Source organism: Solanum tuberosum, unplaced genomic scaffold, assembly GCF_000226075.1.
Source record: "Solanum tuberosum cultivar DM 1-3 516 R44 unplaced genomic scaffold, SolTub_3.0 scf00408, whole genome shotgun sequence".
Classification (NCBI taxonomy): Eukaryota; Viridiplantae; Streptophyta; class Magnoliopsida; order Solanales; family Solanaceae; genus Solanum; species Solanum tuberosum.
In genome coordinates this window covers 52,152-75,876 of record NW_006239333.1, presented here as the reverse complement: position 1 = coordinate 75,876, position 23,725 = coordinate 52,152, and the positions used below count along the sequence as shown (strand labels likewise).

Below are 23,725 nucleotides of genomic sequence, written 5' to 3'. Positions count from 1 at the left end.
AAACCCCCCCCCCCCCCCCCGCCCCACACACACACACACACAAACAAACAAACAAACAAACAAACAAAGGGCCAAGGAGAAACTTAAGAAATTTGAGAAACAGCCCAGCAGCAGTTAGAGATTAACCATAAGAAATACCTGACTTGCCTTGCCTTTTTTGTTCTAGGTGAAACCAATGATCAGGTTTTTTTGTAACATCCTGTTTTCGTTTTTGAAATCAAAACAAGTTGGTCCCAGAATGAAACAGATAAATGCCATTATGGAAAATGTTTAACCCTTCAACTTTGAGAGAACTGATACTAGAACTGTCAAAAGCATCACTTGGGATATTGAAGACTTATTAATCACCTATCTTTTATTTCTGGTCAATGAATGGTGGAGCCAAAAATGTGATTGTTGAAAGTCCAGTCTTTTTTCTTTTTCTTTTTTCGATTGAGTAATAATTTATTGATGTTGTGGGCAAACCCTGCTATACAAGTCTTATATGAAAGTGTAGAGGATCGATGTCGATTAAAACAGGAAAGACAAGAATTAAAGATAACAAGTATGGAATATAGATAAGACTAAACTGGAAGCAAAATATAGAACATTCATGGAAGTACAACTGTCCTAATTAAGCTACAATTAGAGCCAAGCTTTCTTGGATACTCTCAAGAGAACAGTAATCCCCTTGAAAACCCGCTTGAATAGTCTTGAAGCAACAATGTAGATTATCAATTCCCACTGGTTCAATATTCATCAAAGAGGTAAGCTCTTTTTCTACTCTTAGTTAAAAAGTATTTATACTAGGTAAGTCCTCAACTAGGCCTAAAAAGGAAACATACCAAAATTGTTAAGCTCTGATGATTCAACTTTAAAATGTGGATCTGGTTGCCTTTTGTGGAGATGTTTGGTGGCCTCCAGCTTCAGAAAGTTGGAGATCTTCGTGGAGATAATCCAGATAGTGGGGGGCTCTTCAGGGAGATGAAACACATTTTTTGGAGATGTTTGGTAGCCTCTGGCTTCCGAAATGTGGAGATCTTCGTGGAGACGATCCAGATAGTGTTTTCGACTCTTCTTCCAATTTTTTTGGTTAATCAACCTACCAAATATAATGATGTTTTAATCACTATTTTACAAGCATTTGCAAGTGTCCAGAGCTTTGGCTTGATCCCTTGTGAATGGCTCAGATGCTACTTTGATCTATTTTAAGGATAGGCAAAAACATATGGCTCTTCAAATAATACCTGTTTATCTGTATCAAAGTAATAGAGATCTCTTGGGTACAATTCAACAAAAGCGAAGTCAGCCCCCCAACCCTCATCCACCAGCTGACATCGATTCTTCTACACTGACACACATGTTTTTTTAAATATATATATGTATAGATATATAACAGATCAGTCATATAGACTATGTTAGGAATACATGCATAAATGAATATATATATGGGCAGTGTTCGAACTGGAGAATAATTTTAAGAGTTTGAGAATGAGCGAAATAGATCTGAGCAGCATCACATTACTTCTGATTGTTACAACTCTGCTGTGTTAATACTTTTGTTCTGAACAAACTCAACAGTCCTGGATTTTTATATGGATTGCTTTTCTGATTGAGCTGCAAGACTGGAAGTTAAATACATGAAAGATGATTCCTTGATTCTTTTCTTCCTCTTTAGGTGCATGTTTGAGTTTCTTTGTTGGACATCACTGCTTTGCAGTGACTCTGAAAAGTTGTACATTGAGTAATGACAGGTTGTAGTCACTATCTGGTATCGTGCGCCGGAGTTACTGCTTGGGGCAAAACACTACACAAGTGCAGTTGGTATGACCCTTTGGCTTTTTTGAACTTTGATAATTGTTGTTCTAAATAAGCAAACATTTTCTTTCTTCTTTTTCAACCAAGAGGAAAAAATGTGTTTATGTAGATATGTGGGCCGTTGGCTGTATATTTGCTGAGCTTCTTACTCTAAAGCCACTATTTCAAGGGCAAGAAGTGAAAGGCACACCAAACCCTTTCCAGGTTAATATTTTTATATTCTCCAGCATCGCGTTTTATGCTTTTCCTTTTGGAGGTTCAATAACATACCTTTTATTCCTTTTTACCGTGTAATTTTCTTATTTTAGTAATCTAATACACAATTCTCGTAATGTAGCTTGACCAACTGGACAAGATATTTAAGGTTCTCGGTGAGCATTAATTTTTGTATATTCTCTTTTTTCCCCTTTGCATTGATTTGAACACTGCACTAAGTTCATATTGTGTCAGGACATCCCACACCAGAAAAATGGCCAACACTGGTAAACCTTCCGCATTGGCAATCTGATGTGCAACGTATTCAAGGACATAAGTAGTAGGTTCTTTCATACTATTTTTAGTATTAAAAATTTCTTTTAGCAGTGAATTCTCTTGCTATCTTTACCTTGCTTGCAATTGGAGTTGTCATCTAAAATTTTTATTGTTTCCGTTGCAGTGACAATCCTGCACTTTATAGTGTTCTGCACATGTCTCCCAAAAGTCCTGCATACGACCTCCTTTCGAAGATGCTTGAGTATGTGCTTATTTCTTAGTTAATGTGACATAAATTTTTTAATGCGTTCAATATGATATGCCAATATGCCTGCTAGGTGATGGTATGCATGCTAAATTTCTAGGGGGTGCTAATCTTTGTTTGAGGTGGCACGCTTACTCATAACTAGTCAAGTGTACGTGCTTTGCACATGTGTATCACATTAATTACTAATATATATATAAGTAATAAATTATTGTATGTACTTTATACTTTATAAATAAGTAATAACTTGCACCGAGCGAACCAATACAACCATTCTATCTGACCCATGCACCATCTTATATTTTAGTTAGCATTGTCATTTTAAACGTATTAAGTGCGGTTACTTTTACAACGATAAAGTATCATCATTTAAACATTATGCACATACGTATGTACAACAATGCAAATAACCCGTTTTGGAATGTGCGACCATTCATAATAGTATTTTCATATGATCTGAAATCTTCTCATTCTAGGGCTATCATGCACTTGATGTCAAGACTCATCATTATTTATCTTTTGAACATTTGCACCCTCTGTTCCAAACTGACTTTAAGATGCATATATAATACTTTTAGCTCCAAACTCCCAACTCAAGATTTCCACATAAATAATGCTACCCGGTTTCGCATTTACATAGACCAGTTGCTCACATGAGTTATTGAAGTGATATTGTACTAGTGCCGTATCCCCCTTTGTATGCAAAAAGTAATTTCTAATATTCATCAGCACACTTTAAAGTCTTAAAACCTTGAGAAATTTTCAGGGCCGCTGCACCAACATTCACTCTCATAGACTCTCCCTACGTCCTCATTTAAGTGTCTTAGTTTGTCTGGGCACAAAGTTTAATTAATAAAGGCATGCTTAAATCTAGAGGTCTTAAATTAAAGATGTGTGAAGTCATTTAAATCTTGTGGGTTTGAACTTGTCATGTAGGAGGTTGGAATTGGAAAACTTACTAAATCTAGAAAGAGACTTTCTTTTTGGGACAAACCAAAAAGGAAAGTAAGACATTTAATTGGGACGGAGGGAGTAATATTGCTAGTCTTATAACAATTCTATAGAACTTTCTTCTATTTTGTTACAAGTATCCTTTTTATTCCACCACACTTCTGTAGCACTTTTGCAATTTTGACCATCCTGTTTTGATTTTGTCTAAACTTTTTTTTACTCTATCATAACACTCTTCTGTAACCTCGAGCCTAGATATATGAATTATTTGCATTTGGGCACAACCAATTCCATTTAATCTCACCTCAACGTCCATATATAAAAGAAACGAAAGATGTTTTGAAGAAAATATGAGTTCTTTATCTTATAGAAATGTACATGCTTGTACCGTGTATCTTTTTGGTGTTAAAATCTAATTGTCAGTGATATAGACCATATGATTGTGTTTGTGAATACACTACATACATAGCTATATAAGGAAGCTTTTGTATTTGTAAATACTAAATACTTGTCTTAGAGAACTTTTTTGGTGATATACACAATAGAAGTACCTACCTTCTCTTATTTATTTTTTCCTTTAAAATGCCTTACTAAATTATAATACTATTTGGTTTTATGCCCTAATGTTTGTTTCCCAATTGTTATTGACATGTTACTTATATTCCAGATGCTTCTATTTAATTGTGATTAACATAATATTTAACGTCATCTAATATGCAGATATGATCCTCGTAAAAGAATAACAGCAACACAAGCTCTCGAGCATGAGTATGACATCTCCATCTCGATTCCCCCCCACCCCAACCCTCACACCCACACACTCTTTGCTCTATTGCGTTATTCACTTACAAATGCTTCTGAAAATGACGGACATATTTCATCACAAAATAAATTTGTAAAATGGTTCATACATATTCACTACTTGATTATCTTATACGTCTCTGATCAAAAGAATAGACAAAGTTAACTACTTCTCTATTTTTTTGTTGTCACCTGCCCAGATAACAAAATTTACCATTTTGAATTTTGATGTCCTATTTCCATCCTTTAAGCACTGGGCTTACTCTACTAATCAATTGTTGAACGTATTTGGTCAACATATTTTCACTATTTAATTGCATTTGCCATGTCATAAACTTTTTCAGCTGATCTTCCAGCCAAGCAAGGCCTCTTGCTAATAGATTTTCTCCTTGAAGTGGAAAGTTGGCATAGTGTTTGGCCTAGTGAAGTTATCTGGGGTTATTCCTTTTTATACCAAACACTTTTCATGATCTTGGAAATTTCTTGAAATGAAAATATGAAATAGGGGAATTCTATTTTTGCATTGGTTTTACTATTTCCAATATGGTTCTAAACCAGGAAGGTGAAGGTCTAGAGTTTCTTTTGATATCTTGTGATAATAGGTGGTGCTTCCCAAGTATCATTGTTAAAGCTTTCTACTTTTTCTGGTTTATAGGTACTTTCGGATGGAACCTCTACCTGGCCGCAAGTAAGTACACAGCTTTCCAGTCTCTTGGCAAACAATTGATCTATAGGAACTTCATTAAGCTAGTTTGATGAGATCATATGCTAGAACACTTACGTATTATGAAAATTGAGATTTACAAGTTCTACCTTTTTATATCCATTTACACATGCTGTAAATTTAAAACATGTATAACCTTTTTGATCATTGATTCCAACAAAGAGAATATTCTATCCACTCTTGACATTGTCACTTTCCTACGCTTTGTGCTTAAAACTGGCAGTACGCTTATGTAGCCATTTGTCTATGATTTTCTACTTAATAGGTACATACATGTAAGTACCAAGTTGCTATGCCAGTTTTTGGAAAACTGCTTAGACTGTTGTGAATGAAGATGTGATTAAATACTCTTTTCATTATTTCTATGTGAGAGATGTATGTTAAAGAAGTTCCAATGCTACTTTCATTGCTATTATACCCAAGAAACCAAATGCAATAATGTCAGAGATCTGACACATTAGTTTAGTGGGCCAGCATATTAAAATTCTTTCCAAGGTGCTTACAGAGTCACAACCCAATTTTCCTATGCTGCGATGGCACCTAACCCAACCATTCCATGAACCCAAAAGGTATTTCAAATCACAACATGATTGATAGGATACAATTCATGTAAAGTTGCTAATTTGACTTTCTAATAGGCTTGTTAGTGCCGCAACTTAGGGAGAAAATTTGGATAATTTAATTGTTGATGGATAGAAGGGAGATTGCTGCTTTAGAAGATACAATGGTTTCCGTTTCCCCTACAGTTACCCCTATTACAAAAATAGTGCGAATAATCATTACCAATTCATGGGGACTGGTGGTATAAATTATGAGTATCTAAGATAATGGAATATTACAAGTGTCTTGACAATGTGGTACTATCTGGAATAAGGAACAACATATAAAAATAGATGAGACTCCAAGGTGCTGCGGATCAGATCAAGCAGCTCAACACGACAATCTCGACTTACTCCTAGGTTTTGCTGGAGCACGAATCAGTATTTGATCTGCGCATAGTGCAACAAGTGTAGTATGACTACATCAACAAGTATTCATTAAGTATTATCATCCAACACCTAACAAGGTAGTGGCGAAGGTTAGTTTGAAATACTCACTTAAAACACCTTGATAGAAGTAAAAGAACAGTACAACAAAATAAAAACAACATACCCAATGAAATCCCACTAAATTGGGTCTGGGGAGGTAGGTTGTACGCAGGCGTTACCTCTACCTCGTGGAAGTAGAGAGCCTGTTTCCGAAAAACCTTCGGCTCAAGCACATCAAATTAAAGTAACAGAAGAAGAAAACAATGAAGAAAACATAACATTAAATACGAAAAGTAGTGTAGTGCCTACAAGAAAAGAACAATACCAACAACAAAATAGTGTGATAATTGTAACATCGTACACAATATATGACGATAGATAACAAAGGTAAGACAACACTCTATCCCTATTAACTTCTACCCTAATACGCGACCTTTACTCCTTATCTAAGTCATGTCCTTGGTAATATGAAGCTATGTCATGTCTAATTACCTCTCCCTAATACTTCTTCGGCCTACCTCTACCCTCCTCATGCCCCCTACAACTAGCGTCTCACACCTTCTCATTGGGGCATCAGTGCACCTCCTCTTCATATGCCCAACCATCTTAGTTTCGCTTCCCTCATCTTGTTAGCCACAGGGGCCACTCCCACCTTCTCCCGAATAACCTTATTCCTAATAATGTCACTCCTAGTATGCCCACACATCCATCTCAACATCCTCATCTATGCAACATGCATCTTTTGAACATGTGAGTTCTTGACTGGCCATATAACAAGAACAGTCTAACCACCACTATGTAGAATTTACCTTTAAGTTTAGGTGGCGCGTTTTATCACACAACAAAATAAAGTATGCACAAATAGAACATATTAAGATATACACAAATACATTCATTATTTCCTAAGCTAAGAAGTGAATAGAATAATGAATGGGGCTTTAGTTTCTGGATTTACAATAGATACTTTATATATTTAAGGGTCAAGATGTAAATATGATGATTCTTACTGGGTTAACGGTGAAACTGAGTAATCCGCCCCCGCATCGATAAACCATTTATTATGAAATTTTAATCTGTTCACCAATAGTTAATCCGATAACCCAATGCCAATAAACCAATAAGCTAATTTTGTGGTGGATTATCAGTTATGGTTAGGTTTTGAATGGCCCTACTGAAACTTGATTGGGAGAAGGCTTACGACCATTTCTATGGCCTTTTCTATATAATAATAATAATATACATTGCATAAGATGGCGTTTGGTGATAGGTGGATTGACTGGATGAGGTTAAAAGCTTCCCCTATCTCGCATGATAAAGCAAAGAGAAAAGAAAGATAAAGAATAGAAAAAAGATAGAATTGAACAACCGTACAGGCATCTTTTGTGCATACGGCTCTACAAGAAAATTTACCCCCCTCCTTTCTATTGAAGAAAGAGAAAATAGAATCTATCAGACTCAGATGGGTAAATAATCAAATTGCCATCCTTCCTTTCGGAGGAGTTCAAAAATACTATGATGGCTCCGTTGCTTTATATGTTTATTTTTTATTTTTTTTGTCTGTGATTCAGCAATCCCAAAGTTTCTTTTTAATCCGATCAAATAAGGAAAAAATATTTTTTTTTCGTACTCTTTCATAACATAAATATTGTTAAGAACTCTCCGGCATGAAAACAAATAAGTTTGTGACGCTGAACTGAATTCCCGATAGATAAGAGAAAATCGGAAATACCCCTTATCTCATACTACTCTCTCGATACAGAATCTAATGTTTTGAAAAAAAAAACAATACAAAAATTTCTCATATCGAATTCGAAGTGCCATGCTATTATTACTTAGTATTCATATGGCGAAGGCATAGTCTTCTTTTTTCTCTCAAATAAAAACCTCATTGGCGCCATCGTGGCCGTCACATTTTCCATTGTTTTCAATCACTCTCATGTTGGATTTTTCTATTCCAAAGAGGATTGAGACAGGGCAACTCTTTGTTGCCCACCTTTTTATTATGGTTGTGGAGAGACACTTGGGGAGTTAAACTGGCTGAAGAGATTTAAGATTTCTGATAATGTTGGAGGTAGTGTGAATCTTTCCCATATTTTGTACGTTGACAACACACTGACTTTTTGTGACGTAGATAAGGAGCAAATCCTTTGATTGAAGGGGCTTTTAATTGAGTTTGAGTCTGGACTTCATATAAACCCGAAGAAAAGTAGTTCATTTTCGGTTGTAAAGAAATAAACCTTGGGCCTAATTCAACTCCAAAAGCTAGCTCAGGAGGGGAGGATCATATAAGAAGTCCATGTATCCATCCCACACAAATGATGTGGGGCTCAATATCGATAACTGCAAATTAGTTGGTTCAAGATTTTGCTGAGGCAATGGGATGCAATGTTGAAAAATTCTCCACTATGTATCTTGGTTTATCTCTTGAGGCAAGGTACAAAGATCATAGCATATGGAAGGTAGACACAGATAAGTGTGAGAAAAAAAACTTTGTACCTGGAAAAACAGTATCCATCACTCGGTGGTTGAATGACATTGTTGAATAATGTTCTTGATGACATACCAATCTATTTAATGTCATTGGTTGCCATTCCAGGTAGAATGGAAGCTCAGCTGGACAAATTAAGAAGTTTTTATAGGAAGGGAACCAAGATGTCAAGAAAAGACATTTGATCAGCTGGGAGAAAGTATTACTATGCAAGGAAAACAGAGGAATGGGTTTTGGAGATTTAGGGCTACAAAATAAGATCCTTTTGTGCAAATTGCTGTGGAGGTGGAGTGATTACAACAAGGAGCATTGGAAAGATGTATCAAGCTAAAATACGTGTGTCTGGATTATGGGAATTCTGTTTTTACTAGTACACCCCATGGATCAGCCTTCTGGAAGCATATAAATTGCCTGTGAGATAAATTCCAAGAACATACCAAGCTGGTAATTGGGAATGGAAGGATAATTAAATTCTGGAATGAAAAATGTCTTGGGGATAATATGCTTTGCTGGCTGCCTCCTTTCCTGATCTGTACAACATAGGCTGTAGAGATTGCGTTATTGCTGATTGTTGGTATGACAACGACTGGACATTTCTGCTTAGAAGAAACTTTAATGGCCTGGAGGTCAAAAGGAGAAATTTACTAGAAATTGTTGGAAACATCTCCCTGGTAAGCTCACCAAGTGATTCCTGTGTGTGGAAGGGCTGCAGGAATATTAAATTCTCTGTTAAATCAAGCTATCAGACACTGTTCAGGAAAGACCTGAAATCTCTAGCGTTGGGAACAATTGGCCATAGAAAATGCTCTGGAAATTGAAGGCTATGACCAAAGTTGCTTGCTTCGGATGGGAGGCATTGCATGAGGCTTGTTTGATGCAAGACAAGCTTCAAAAGGACGTTACAATCTCATAAGGTTGCTTGTATTACTTGGTTGTTAGCTAAGGAATCTGTGCTAAAGCATGAGAACTTGATGAAGAGAGGCATTTCCTTAGCCTTGAACTGTTGTCTACGTTGGACTGAAGCTTAAACTGTAAGACACTTACTTTTGCATTGAAAGGTCACACGCCAGCTATGGAAGATTTTTCTCAATCACAGGGGCATCTCTTGGACAATGCCTAGTAAGACTGTTGACACTCTTTTTGGCTGGGAGGAGGCAGGGACTGGGGCTAAGAGCAGAAGAAACTGGAGGATCATACCAACCTGTATTTGGTAGACCATTTAGAAAGAAAGGAATGCTAGAGCCTAGATATTTTGAGAGATGAAGTAGCACTATACAGAAGATCAAGCTCAACTGTGTTTTGCTATTTTATTTTTGGTGTACAGTCTCATATCCTGTAGACACTGACAAATCCTAGATGTTTTGGATTCATTCTAGGATTGTGTTGTGTTTCTTTTTGTTTTTGTTGTTTTCTCTTCTACACTTTCTACTCTGAAGGGGGTTTCCGGTACCTCCCTCCCAAGTACTGGCTTATAATACAAAGTTCTTACCTGTTTCAAAAAAAATAAAAGCAGGTTACAGTCTGTGGCATACACTACTTATGCAAAGATGATGGTGAATCAGTGTACCACTTGTTAAATTGTAGATTTTTGTAGCAGGTCTGTTTATGCTTCTCAATATATTTGATGTTCAGTGGGTTATGCCCGCAAGTATCAAAGAAGTTCTTTGAACCTGGCAAAGTTAGAAGATAGGAAATAAGCATAGGAAGTAATGGAAGACTGTTCCTTTTTCTTAATGTGGAGTACTTGGCTAGAGAGAAACCAAAGATGCTTTGACGGGAAATAGGAAAATAGTTACTTAGTGAAAACAGATGTATCCAAAATCTTTAAGTTTGTTGTAGTACTGATTTTGTCTGCGATACTGTTTTAAATTTCCCATTTAGCAAAAAATCCCTGTTGTTCTGTTAGAGTTTTTGGAATCCCTTGCGCCCTAGAGTATTCCAATCTTTTCAGATCTTGTACTTGCTTTAGTATTAATCTTGGTACTGAATCTTTTAATAAAATTTCCATCTACTTGTCAAAAAAAAGAAGAAGAAAGAATTGTGTAGCTCGATCTGGTATTACAACTTTGAAAAAAGTTGAGCATTCAACTCAAAACTCTTACCAAAGTTTTTCAGTTGGCTCAAAATCTTTAGAGGCCCGATGGTTATATATGCCTGATTTGGGACTTTATATAACCTAACAGATGAATGTGAACATCCTGTCCGAGTCCTTAAGACAATGGATGATTTCTCAAAACCTTTATAAACCTTTTTGGATACTTTTTTAAAACCAATGTGGGAATTTGTTTACTTTTATGTTTTTTATATCTATAACCCAATTTTGGATACACACATGGATTTGAATACCAATTTGAGTGTGAAAATGGCTTCGCAACCCAGGTTCTAATACTGAATCCAAGCATCTAATGTAGAACTATGACTATAAAATAATGAGTGGGATCGTTCATGTTATTTTAAACCCATTTGACCCCATGTGGAAGATGTTTGACTTTATGTAATTCAACAACAAACATTTCATCCCTTGTATTCTTATCGACCATCATTATGAGAAAACACTTTTGCATGGTAACATGTTGGTTTTTCTATAGTTATTGAAATGTGGAGCTGTAGCACTTATAAATGCTTCATCTTTCCTTCATTTCAGGGAGACTACTTTGTCTTTATTAAGCTAGTTATTTCTGTTAATCATTAAAACTGCTTAATTGTGACAGTGCACTTGTACCACCACAACCTGGAGAAAAAGTTGTGAATTATCCAACTCGACCCGTGGACACAACGACAGACTTTGAAGGAACCATTAGTCTTCAAACTTCTCAGCCAGTAAGCATAAAATTCTGTACATTGACTAGGTTTATATCCCTATGCTTGCTGGTTTATTTTTGGTGTTTATTTACTACTGATGTATTTCTTATTTCCTATTTATTAAATTTCAGTCAAAAAGTGTAGGAGTCAACTCAAGAAAGCCAGTCAATTAGAACTATTATCTAAGTGAAATTGAAATGTTTCCTCTGCAGCTCAGCTAGAATGGTTGTTCTGCATTTCATCTAGAATGGGATTCTCTAAGTAAATTTTAAACTCTGGATTTCATACAGCATAGGTGCTCTGTGCCATTGCTTAGAGCCTGTATGGATTGGCTTATTTTAGGTGCTTTTAAGCCAAGGTATCTTTTAAGCACTTTTGTAGTGTTTGAGTAAAATGAAAAAGTGTTTTTAACCACTTGTTTTTAAGCCAAAATCACGAAAATAAGTCAAAAGTCGTAAGTTAGAATTCCTAACTTATGACTTACGGCTTATAAGCCATAATCTATAAGCCCATGAGTTATCTAAACATGCCCTTAATCTGGATTTGCTAAGATCCTGTCTTATCCAATACTGTTATCCAAGTTGGAAAATAGAAAGTTTGTCTATATTTGGATCCTGCTCGGTACAAATTCCAGATTTATGTATACCAAGGGAGGAGGATTTCCTAAACAGTAGTAAAATTTATTTTGAACTCAAAGTATAAGAAAAAGCTTGAGAAGAAGAAGGTAAAGTAATTTTTTTATGGTTCTGGAAGATGTATTGTTTATGTTGGACACCGTTTAAGCACCATGTTGAATCTTTTGTTTTCCTTCAAATGGGAGACATGTTCTTGGTGACAAGTTTTCTCAAGCATCCTGAGATATGAACTTGTTTTATAAATTCTCATATGTCCTATTTTGTATATATAGTTATATACTATTATTATTTTGAGTTTAAACAAATTTTCCATTACTACAATCTTCAAAAATTTCAATCTATGCCCTTTAACTTTGGGTGTGCATAAGTAGACACTTTGGGTGTGCTATTTTGACAAAATCATGCATGTGTTACACAAAAACATCTAAAATGCTTATATTGGTGAAGATATATGTATAATAGACTATTTCAATGCCTTATCAAAATAAAAGAATAATAGATTATGTCAACAAAGGTTGTCATATCTAAGCATTCATTTAGTTAAAATACTATTCCAACGGAGACCCTCTACCACTATCCTTTGAAAGAGATTTGTGATCAAAATTGTTTGAATTATTTAAGGGATCTCCTTCAGCAAATATGGGGAATTTCCTCTCTTGGGAGCCGCCTATACCTTCTAGGATCACTAATTGGCTCCCCTTGTTATGGAAAAAGTATAACATCCAGGTCCATAGGAGTACATATGGGTCAACGGGTACGTGATTCCTCAAGAACGTCTTGGGCATACTTAAATCGACCCAAGTCCTTTGTCCGGAAATAGTGAAAGAGATGTTATTCAAAGTTAATTATACCATCTTGATCATTTCCCATGATGACTTTATCATCAACATAATACCAAACATGGACAAATTTGCAGTTGTATGCCAATAGAATACCAAAAAATTTGCCTCACCACTAGTCCTACCAAACTCCTGAACAATCATGTTGAACTTGCAAAATAATTCTCGAGGAGAGTTTCAAACCATATAAGGATCTATGGAACCGACATACAAGATCACTAGGTCCCTCTGAGCAACAAAATTAGATGATTGCTCCATATATACTTCATCCTCAAGAGCACTGTGTAGAAAAAACTTTCTTAATGTCCAACTGATAACGAGGTCAATGAAAAACCACCATAGATAGAATAAGATGAACAATTGCTATTTTAGTCACGGGGTAGAATGTACCACTGTAATTAAAGCCCAAATATCTGAGTATAACCTTTGGCAACAAGACAGACCTTAAGTTGATCATTTGACTATTTGGACTAACTTTGACACTATAAACCCATCGACAACCAACTCTATAGTCTAGATTTTACTAGAGGTAGTGCAACAAGCTCCCAAGTACCACTAGCATGTAAAGCAGACATCTCTTTGATCATAGCCTATCACAATGCAGGATGAGATGACATTTCACCTACAATATTAGAGATAGACAAGGAAAAAATGACACAAAGGCATAATGGGGAGACGATAGACGATGATGACTCAAATAAGTATAATGGGTACCTCAATTGACCAAGATCCTTAGTCTGAAAGTGCTAAAAGAAGTAAGGTTTCACTTTGGTGATTCCCTCTCATCATTACCTGGGAGGACTATGAAGGTGTTTGACTAAGCTTATAAGCTAGTCAATTTAGCTTATAAGCACTTTTTAACTTATTTAGTGCCCGTTTGGATTGACTTATTTTAGGTGTTTTTAAGCCAAAATAGCTTTTAAGCAGTTTTGAAGTGTTTGGGTAGTTTAAAAGTACTTATAAGCACTTATTTTAAAGCCAAAATAACAAAAATAAGCCAAAAGCCAATCCAAACAGGCCCTTACACACTTGTAAATACCAAAGTGCTTATAAGTGAAAATCAATCAAGAGTCATAAGATGGTTACCCCAACCTATAACTTTTCAGCTTATAGGAACTTTTGGTTTGAGTGATTTGACAAAGAATTTTATTATTTTATTTGAATTGTCAAAATGTCTTCTCCAAAACAAAATTCCTAACTTCCTCATCACATGGTATCCGTCGTTCTTCCTTTTCTTTACAAGGATACACTTACATTTATATCCTTTTTTGCAAAAGTTGTAAGGGTGATAGGGAGTCATAATTTTTTATAATCATAATGGTTTCACAAGGGGGAGACAAAAGAGTTGATGCTTCTATGGTTGCAAATGAGTGTATTGAATACTTGGTTAGGAATAAAAAGTCAGAACTCTTCGCAAGCTAGACCGTGAAAAGGCATATGATCATGTAAATTGGACATGTTTATTGGACATCATGAGATGATGAATTTTGGAGAAAAATGGCTGAAATGGATTTGAGTATTGCATATCTACAGTAAGATTTTTCCAATGCTTATCAATGGAAGTCCTCAAGGTTTTCTTAAATCTTTCAAGAGGGATAAGGCAAGGGAATGTGTTGTCTCCATATTTATTTATTTGCTCCGATTACGAGAACAATTAGCAGTATGCTAAAGAAGGCAGAGCAATTGCGCTGAATTAGGGAGTTGTGGGTAGGAAGAAGGGGGTGGTGGTGTAGATTAAGTGATTTCTCCCATTTTGTATGTTGATGATACTCTCTTAATTTGTGAAGCAGAGAAGAACAATTCCTATATTTGAGAGGGGTTTTACTAGTGTTTGAAGCAGTGGCAAGTTTAAGGGTGAATCCAGTTAAGAGTAGTTTGTTTAGTATTAATGCTGACCATTATATAGAGGATTTAACTGAGGTATTGGGATGTGAAGTGGAGCAGTGATCTACAATATGTTTGGGGCTTTTTTTAGGAGCCAAGACGAAAGAACAAAGGATTTGGCAGGGGTATGGGATAGATGTACGAATAAAACAGACTCCAGAGACAAAATAGTATCCGTCTTTTAGAGGTACACTTAACTTGCTAAGCAATGCGTTGGATGAAATTCCAATCTGTTTGATGTCTTCATTCTAGATGTGGAGAAGATATTGAATACTATAAGGGGTCGTTTGGCGTGATGGATAAGAGAAGATAATCCTAGGTCTAGGATATGTTTTTAGTACCCGTTAATTCTTTGTTTGGTTACAAATGGGATAACTTATTCCAGGATTAATAATTAGTATTGGGATAAGTTATCCCCCTGTGGTGGAATAGTAAAACCGGGATAACTCATCCTATGATAAATATGTACAATAACAAAAGTACCCTCTTTTATGCATCACTTTTACATCCATGTATATTCACAATTTTACATAATTTTAAATATCATTTTAATATCTTTCACAACATTCACTATTCATTATTTTTATTTTTATGATAATATATTTTTTCATTAAAAAATTACACTAAATATAATTTGTATTTATGAATATACTAGTATCGATGCACGTGTGTTACACGTGAATGCCAATGAAGTACACTATTTTAAAGATAATATCAATATTATTAAACCAAAAATTTTAGTAAAGGATTATAAATGGAATAAATAAAGTATAAGTTCCTATAAATAATGGATGTAAACTTTCTTATGATTACTAATTGCATGCATACTGAAAGTTGTAAAATGAATATCCAAAAGCATCTATATCTATTTGTTATACAAAGCTAAACATAGATAAGGTGGTGTGTATCTTTTTTCTCCTCTTTTTTGACCTTTTTCTCATTTTAAAATTAACTGTGATATGTAAATGAAAAAAAAATACACTTAAAATCTCTTAGTTTCACCTATTAAATATACCTTCTCCTCCATCCCTATATTCTTTGCTTACTTATTGTTGTATTGTTGGAGTTCATGTTTTTAATATAATATAAGTATAAAATATAGAGAGCGGGGGTTTTACCCTGTGCGCATCCAAAGGGTAGCGGCTGCGGGTTTCCCTTGTCATCAAAAAAACTAAATTGAGTATTTTTAGTTGAACTATCAAAGTAATTTAACATTCAAGTGAGGGGTGTTCAAATTCCACTAAACTTTGAACTCCCACAACGACTTCAAATCACACCGGAGTTTTTTAAGAAGAGAAAAATAGAAAACTTAGAACATTCGTGGTTTAAAAATGTGAGGGAACCCCTCCATTTATAGCAACCAAAGGGTAGTATGAAAATGTGCTTATTGTGTCTCATCAAAAAATTCAAATTTTTTTGAAAATGTCACAATTCATCGAAGAAGTTACAACCCTTCGATAAAATCACAATGGTTCAATATGAAAAAGTTTCTGCTTTTTATATAATAAAATATAATATAAGTAAATAAACATAATATGAAATATAGAAGATATACTAAATTGGGTGTTTTAAGGAAAAGAAAAATTAGAAAATTCGTAGTTTTAAAATGTGAGGAAACCCCTCTATTTATAGCAAACAAAGGGTAGTATGAAAAAATTACTTATTATGCATTATCAAAAAAGTCCCAACCTTTCAAAAAAGTCACAACCATTCGGAAATGTCACAACTCATTAGAAAAGTCACAACTCGTTGGAAAAGTCACAATCCTTCAGAATAGTCACAACCTTTCGAAAAATGCACAACCATTCAAAGTGAAAAGGTGTATGCTTTTAATATAATAAAATATAAAAAATATACTAAAGTGGGTGTTTTAAAAAGAAGAAGAATAGTATGAAAAGGTACCAACCTTTCAAAAAAGTCTCAATAATTTGGTAAGGTCACAACTCTTTAAAAAAGTCACAACTCTTCTATAAAGTCACAACACACAAAAAAGTCACAACTCTTAAATATGAAGGTATTCTCCTTTTTTTGAGAAGGAAAAAGGTATTCTCTTTTAATATATATAATATAAATAAATATAATATAATATGATATAATATAATGTATAGAAGATATACTAAATTGGGTGTTTTAAAATTATAAGAACCCTTCAGAAAAATGACAACTCTTTGAAAAAGTCGCAATCTATTTATTGCCAACAAAGGATAGTATGAAAAGGTACGTGTAAATATGTGTGTTTTTCATATAATAAAATATAATATAAATATAAATAAATAATTCTAATATAAATTATAGAAGATGTATCAAATTGAGTGTTTTAAATATAAATAAATATAATATAAACTATAGAAGATATACTAAATTGCGTGTTTTAATTAGAAGAATAGAAATAGAAAAGTTAGAAATTTTTTAGTTTAAAAGTGTGAAGTACAAAAAACTGTTTATTGTGCCTTATTAGAAAAGTCATAACCTTTCAAAGAAGTCACAACTCTTTGGAAAGATCACTACTCATCGGAAAAGTGACAACCCTCCGAAGAAGTGACAACCCTTCAATGTGAAAAGAAGTTTGTTTTTAATATAATATAATTTAAATAAATAAATATAATATAATATAATATAGTATACTATACTATAATATAATATAAAATAGGCTTAAGTCATATGCAGCCCCTTAAAATTGTTCGCATATTTCATTTAGACACCTTAATTTAGACTTGTACCTAGTGGACACTTTAACCTTAAGAATTTTTTACCTATTTGACATAAAGGGACAAACAATTGAAAAATAAAAATGCGTGTATCTCAAACGTGAATACAAAATCGATTTACCAATAAAATGATGACACTTGGTATTGTATTTAATTTTTTTTAAAAGCTCTATTTAAATAATTCAAAAGTATTTTAAAAAATTAAAAAGTTTTATTAATTAACACCCCACCCCACCCCCGCGTCCCTTCTTCTTCGATAGAGACCCATTTTTTATTCCCCTTCCACCGGAGCTGGTGCACCGGCGACGCCAACAAACCATCGGTCTACCTTTTTATTCTCTTCCATTGGCGTCAACAGTACAAGAATATACCATTTCTATCCACTCAAGCTAAATACACATTCTCTTTCATTTCGATAGCATCAAAAAATTTCACTCATTGGCTTCATCTTCTATCCATTAGTAACTTTTTGTTAGAATTGGAAAAAAATAATAACAAACTTTTGCCCAAAAAAATCAATTCATACTTTTTCATGTAATAAATGGAGCTTCATCGAGATATTTGAAACATAAATCAACATAAGAAAAAAAAAAGGAAAATAAGAAGAAGAATGGCAGAGGGTGAGAGTAAGGGAGAGGTGAAGGGTGTGTGTGTGGTGTGGTGTGCGCGTGTGTCTAAAAAGAATGATGAAAATGGTGAAAAAATAGTTGCAGGGATGGGGAAGAAGACGACTGTTCCTTCTTTTTTTTTGTTAATTAATTTTTTTTCTTTTTTATTAATCTAGCTGTATAAGTTAAGGAAAAAAAAAGAAAAAAAATGTTATTTTTAACAACATAACGCACTCAAAGAAAGTGAACCATACGTTTTTTGCCATGTCAGCATTTTGTGTTTAATAGGAATGACTTTTGAACAAATAAGGTGTTCAATTGGCACAGGGATAAGTGAATTATGCGGACAACTTTAAGTGGCCGTAGATGACTTAAGCTTATAAAATATATAAGATATACTAAGTTGTATGTTTAAAGTTGGGGTTATTATAGTAATTTAACATTCAAGTTAGGGACTTCATGCTTTTAAGGTAGTATAGATATAGATATAGATAGATAGATTATTTGTTGTAGTTGTTTGACTAATTCTTATGTTAATTTATATTTTGGTTTCTCTTAAAATGTTAACACCACTGCTGAATTGCATATTTTTAATTAAACTAGATTCATGGCACGTGCGTTGGACATGATTCTTTAGACATATTTTTTGGTATATAAATGTTCATTTAAAGTATACATGAAAGGATATAGCCGATAATATTTTCAATTTTCCGTGTTGATTATTGTGTCTTGACATGACTGTTGTTGTCAATTATATCTTAAGCTAAGATACACTTTTTTATTATTCAAATTAAAGAGAGACATTTCATTATATCACTGAATAACTCATTTCTATTTTCTTTTTAGTAAATAAGATAGTAAAGGCATAATTGGATCACTTTGTTTCAGTGACATTTAATCAGGCTGGATAGGATTTGAAGAGTAGTCACGATCATTCACATAACTATGAATAGGGATGCATAGTATCCTTCAATGACGACTCTTTGTCGGGGGGAGGGAGTCTAAAAAGAAGTAGAAGAAGGAAATTAAAATGTAGTTTTGCATCCATAAAAGAAAACTTTGCACATATTTGGAGTGTACATAAATATGTATCACTTGCATGATTCAATGTAGTTAGATCAATGACAGCCTGGTCAAACAGAAGTATATTTTTTTTTAATCTCTGCCATGGGTCAAAATTTGAAGTACAATAATAAAATTAGATATCAAAATGTAAAAAAATATATATTTGAGTGAAGAAACATCCAACATGCATTAAAAGAATTAGGAGCATGTACTTGAGGGAATAAGGCTGTGAAAACCACTTGAGAAAATAACTAAATATGTATATGACACAACAATAATATATTCATTGTAATCCCATAAAATAGGTCTAGGGAGGATAAAATGTACGTAACCTTATACCTACTTAGGAGGTAGACAGATTGTTTTCAATAAACCTTCCTCAGCTCAAGAAAAAAACATCCAAAAGTAGTATAGAAAAAGAAATAACGAAAATGAAAAACACATGGGAAAATAATTTTCACAACCTGACAAATCAACAATAGAATAACATGATAAACAATAATCGAAGTACAAAAAAATAGATAATAATCAAACTCAAAGCAAAACAAAACTGCATGAGTAATACTATGATTAATTAGTACATAAGAATAAGTGAGACAACACATCACTATCTAACTAATTACTTTCTGTACTAATTTATGTCCATAATCTCATAAGGTCATGCCTATGGTAAACTAAGTATGTATGAGACACATAATAAATTTAAATAAGAGATGATTAATTAAAGTATATGATTAAAATATCAAATTAGATTTGGGGTTACCTAAAGTGCAATTACAAGGGTAAATACTTTCCCGCATAGGATATTTTACCCTATAATGTCTCTGGTGAAGGATATTTTTTCAAGATATGAAACCTCATCGGCTTCTTCCATGTATCTCATTTATGCATTTATTTTGCTTTTACCTAAAAGAAAATTTAAATGCCTAAACTTCAAAATCAACTAATTTGAGAATATTCCGTACGGAGAACAAGGGTTTAAAATGCTAAATTTGAAATTAAAGATCAGAATTTAGAGAGGACCAAATTTGAAGGGAAAAAACATTAAAAAGAATAGCAAAGAAGGAATCTAAGGACCAATTACTTTTTTGTGTTTCCTTCAAAATCCGTGTATGATGAATTCTCTTTGCAGAAGCAGTGCTAGAAACATGTTTATTCAAAACATGCTTGAAATGTTGGCATCTTTTTGGAGGATTGCAAAAAAGTTTGAATGTTTTTGCTAAGCGATGTGCTTTTTGGGTTTGGAGTTGTTGGCCAGCATATTTTTAAAATTATAATTATAAGTAGGGTGTTTTAAGTTTATAAGGGTATGCGTAATTTAACTTGTTAAAAGTAGGGTGTTTGGATTTATAAGGGTATTTTCATAATTTAACTTTTGAGTTAGGGAGTTCCTGCTTTTAAGGTACTATCGATATAGATAGATAGATAGATAGAGTCTTTTAGTCACTTGAGACTTGGTATTTTATATATCAATTAAAATGAAGATAACATTAATATTTTACGATGTAGGAGTGATATGTGCTTAAATGAAGTGACATAACAATAAAATCTCTTTTACTTTTAACAAACTTAGGATGAAAGTTTTTTTTTTTAAAGCTAAAATAAGATGAAAGCTTAATTTTTAAGCCAAATAAGATGAAAGTTTTATTTTCTAAAAGCACACGGCACAATCATTGGAATGCGCACACAAAAATATTTAAGCTAAATAAGATGAGAATTTTATTTTTGAGCTTGAATAACTGAAGCTTGCAAAGTAAATATTAAAAAACTAAATAAGGTGAAGAGTATTTTTGTAAACAAACAACTTATTCTTAGAAATTATGCAATGCATATTATTTTTTTAATGAAAAACCAAACAATCAATAAGAAATTATTCTAGCATAACTTATCTCAATCCTAGAATAACTTATCCTAGCATAACTTGTCTTCAAACCAAATGACCCCTAAGGAGTAAATTTTTGTATGATGGTAAGTCAACACAAGAGAAGTATGGGGGTTAAAAATATAAGACTTCATAATAAGAGCCTATTGCAGAAATGGCTGTGGAAATCTAAGTTGTGTGGACTCTTCACTTCTGGTACCACACCCGTGTTGACAAGATATGGGCATGGTTGTGGAATCATATGGGATATGGTCATTGAGAAATTTGAGACTGATACAATAAATCTGATACAAAACAAAGCTAGGGTGAAATCATAATTAGGCACATATTTTCTTATCTTTTTTTTCTTTTTTTTTTAAATTGGTAGCTTACATAGTTTCTTATCTTTAAAAGATATATGTATTAAACAGTCTGCAACTAGAAGATGTTTAAAAATATTTACAGGTCCACTACTGAGGAATGTGCAATGAACTCAAAAAGTCTATCATGACCTTTATAGCATTAACAATTAGGTGTGTTCAAAACTGAACAATAACCGATAACCCAAACTGAAAAGGTATTATTGGATTATTGTTATCAGGCAACACTTAGGGAGTGGATTAGAATTTTTATAAATAATGAGTTTTCGGTTTGGTATCGGATTGTCTAACTTTTATATTAGATAAACTGATAACCCATTTTACTTGCCCCCCCCAAACCGATAATACTACTTCACTATAAATTCCTTTGCCCCAAAACATCTGTTTTCATTCGCTGCTCACCCCAACTACCATTGGCGTCGCCTATCAACTGTATTCTCTGCCAACAACGACGATTTCATTTGATGAGATCAGGCCATCGGACGAGAAGTCATTGGTGGAGTACATAAAATCGTGACTGGTATCCCGTGGAATTAGTCGAGGTGCGCGAAAGTTGACCCGGACTACCACGGTTATAATAAAAAAAATATGTTGATTTCAATTTTATATTGGATAAATCGATAACCTTTAAGGCGAACCGAATCAACCGATTTCTTATTGGTTTAATACATATAATAAACTGATAACGATAAGCCAATGCAAAAAGTGAATTGAACCACCCGATATACACCCCTATTTGCAATAATGTTACTTCAAAAAACAGCAAGGAGATGCATTTTCTACTTAATAATAATCACATATCCAAACTTGCTCTAAAAAATTGTGCATTCCTTCCCTTTCAAACAGTAAACCATATTAAAAGGCTTATGTTGTAACTCAACTTTAGATATTTGAATTTTTTTTAGAAAAATTCCTAAACCCGTATCCGTACCTAGATGCATACCTCGAATCTTAAAATTTAGATCATGAAGTATCCCACCTCTAGATCCGTACCCATATCGGACTCCCACACCTAAGTCTGAGCAACTTAGGTGGAAATATAATGATGGAAAAGGAAGTGCTTGGAAGTATCTGATAAATGACAAATATGTGAAGAAGTATATATGGATCCCTCCTATCATTCAAAATTCTTCCAGAGTTGGTATCTGGAGTAACATTAGTAGGTTGTAGAATGATTATTAACAATGCGCTAAGTTGAAGCTGGGAAATGGTGTAAAAATCAAATTCTGGTCTGAAGTGTAGGTGGGGAGTAAGTTTGAAAAACAGATTTCCAACCCTGTACAATTGCTCCTCTAACAAAGACGGAAAGTTTTTAGAGTATTATTCTTCCAGTGGATGGCAGTTGAATTTTAGAAGAGAGTTTAATGATAAGAGATGGAAGATGTAGGGCAACTACTTCAACTAGTGGGTACAACAGTGGTAGAAGAGGATAAAGAGGATTTCATGGTTTGGACAACACGTTATTAAAAGCTGTTATAATCTTTTGCAGTAACAAATTTTTCTCTATGAAAAACCAAAGCACCTGTCAAGGTAGCCTGTTTTGGGTAGGTTGTCATTAGAGAAACTTAACCAAGATAAGTTGCAAAGAAGAGGACTCATTTTAAGCAAAATGTGTTACCTATGTGAAGAAGAGCTGGAATTAGTTAACCAACTCTTTGTTCATTGTGGAATTGCTAATCAATGCCGGATGCTTTTCTTGAATCTTTGTGGGGTTGTTAGGAGTATATTGGATAGCTGGTAATGGCAGAAGACAACAAAGATCCACAAGCAGTGCTGGAGGACCATCCCATTGTGCAATTTTTGGACTATTTAGAGACGAAGGAATAGTGTGCTTGTTTTGAGAATAATAAGGATTACATTTCTAGAGTAAAAATCTGTGTCTGCACAATCTGTTATTTTGCCATAAGAGGTATTTACTAGAAAAATATGGACTTGTTGGATTTGCTAGGAAATATGTAACTAGAAGCTCTTGTAGGGGTGGTCTGTTTTTGTTGTACTTTTTATGTACCTTTTTGGTACTTCTATTATTAAAACTTCCACCTCATCATAAAAAGGAGTTTTCTTTGTCTGCAAAACATCTGACGCTCCTCTCCTTCCACACTGCTCACCAAATGCCAGCAGGTATGGTGTTCTTCCCTGTGCCTTCTTTCTTTTCCTTTTCTTTATCCTTCTTAGGGCTAGCAAGGGGACGGGAACGGGGACTGGGGGACGGGACGGGGCTGGGGGGATTTGGCCGGGACCGGGATTGGGGGGACAAAAATAAGTCCCATCCCGTCCCACTATATATACGGGATGGGACGGGTTTTGGGGGGACGGGACGGGACAGGACGGGGGATTTTTTATTTTTTATATACTTATTTATTTGTATTGAAATTATATGTTATTGAATAACATTTTTAGTTTATTTGATTTTTTTTC

General features: G+C 34.1%; 1 protein-coding gene across 4 annotated transcripts in view; it reads left to right on the top strand.

Moving 5' to 3' along the window:
- The window catches only part of LOC102591634 (cyclin-dependent kinase E-1), a 37,492-nt gene that overhangs the window by 7,201 nt on the left and 6,566 nt on the right, over positions 1–23,725 (top strand). For all 4 annotated transcript variants that reach the window (XM_006362651.2, XM_006362649.2, XM_006362648.2 and 1 more), the window contains exons 6-13: positions 1,734–1,803; positions 1,907–2,001; positions 2,135–2,168; positions 2,248–2,332; positions 2,453–2,530; positions 4,205–4,252; positions 4,941–4,973; positions 11,237–11,345. In XM_006362651.2, the coding sequence (XP_006362713.1) occupies positions 1,734–1,803; positions 1,907–2,001; positions 2,135–2,168; positions 2,248–2,332; positions 2,453–2,530; positions 4,205–4,252; positions 4,941–4,973; positions 11,237–11,345 (552 nt within the window). The remainder of the gene's footprint in view (positions 1–1,733; positions 1,804–1,906; positions 2,002–2,134; positions 2,169–2,247; positions 2,333–2,452; positions 2,531–4,204; positions 4,253–4,940; positions 4,974–11,236; positions 11,346–23,725) is intronic.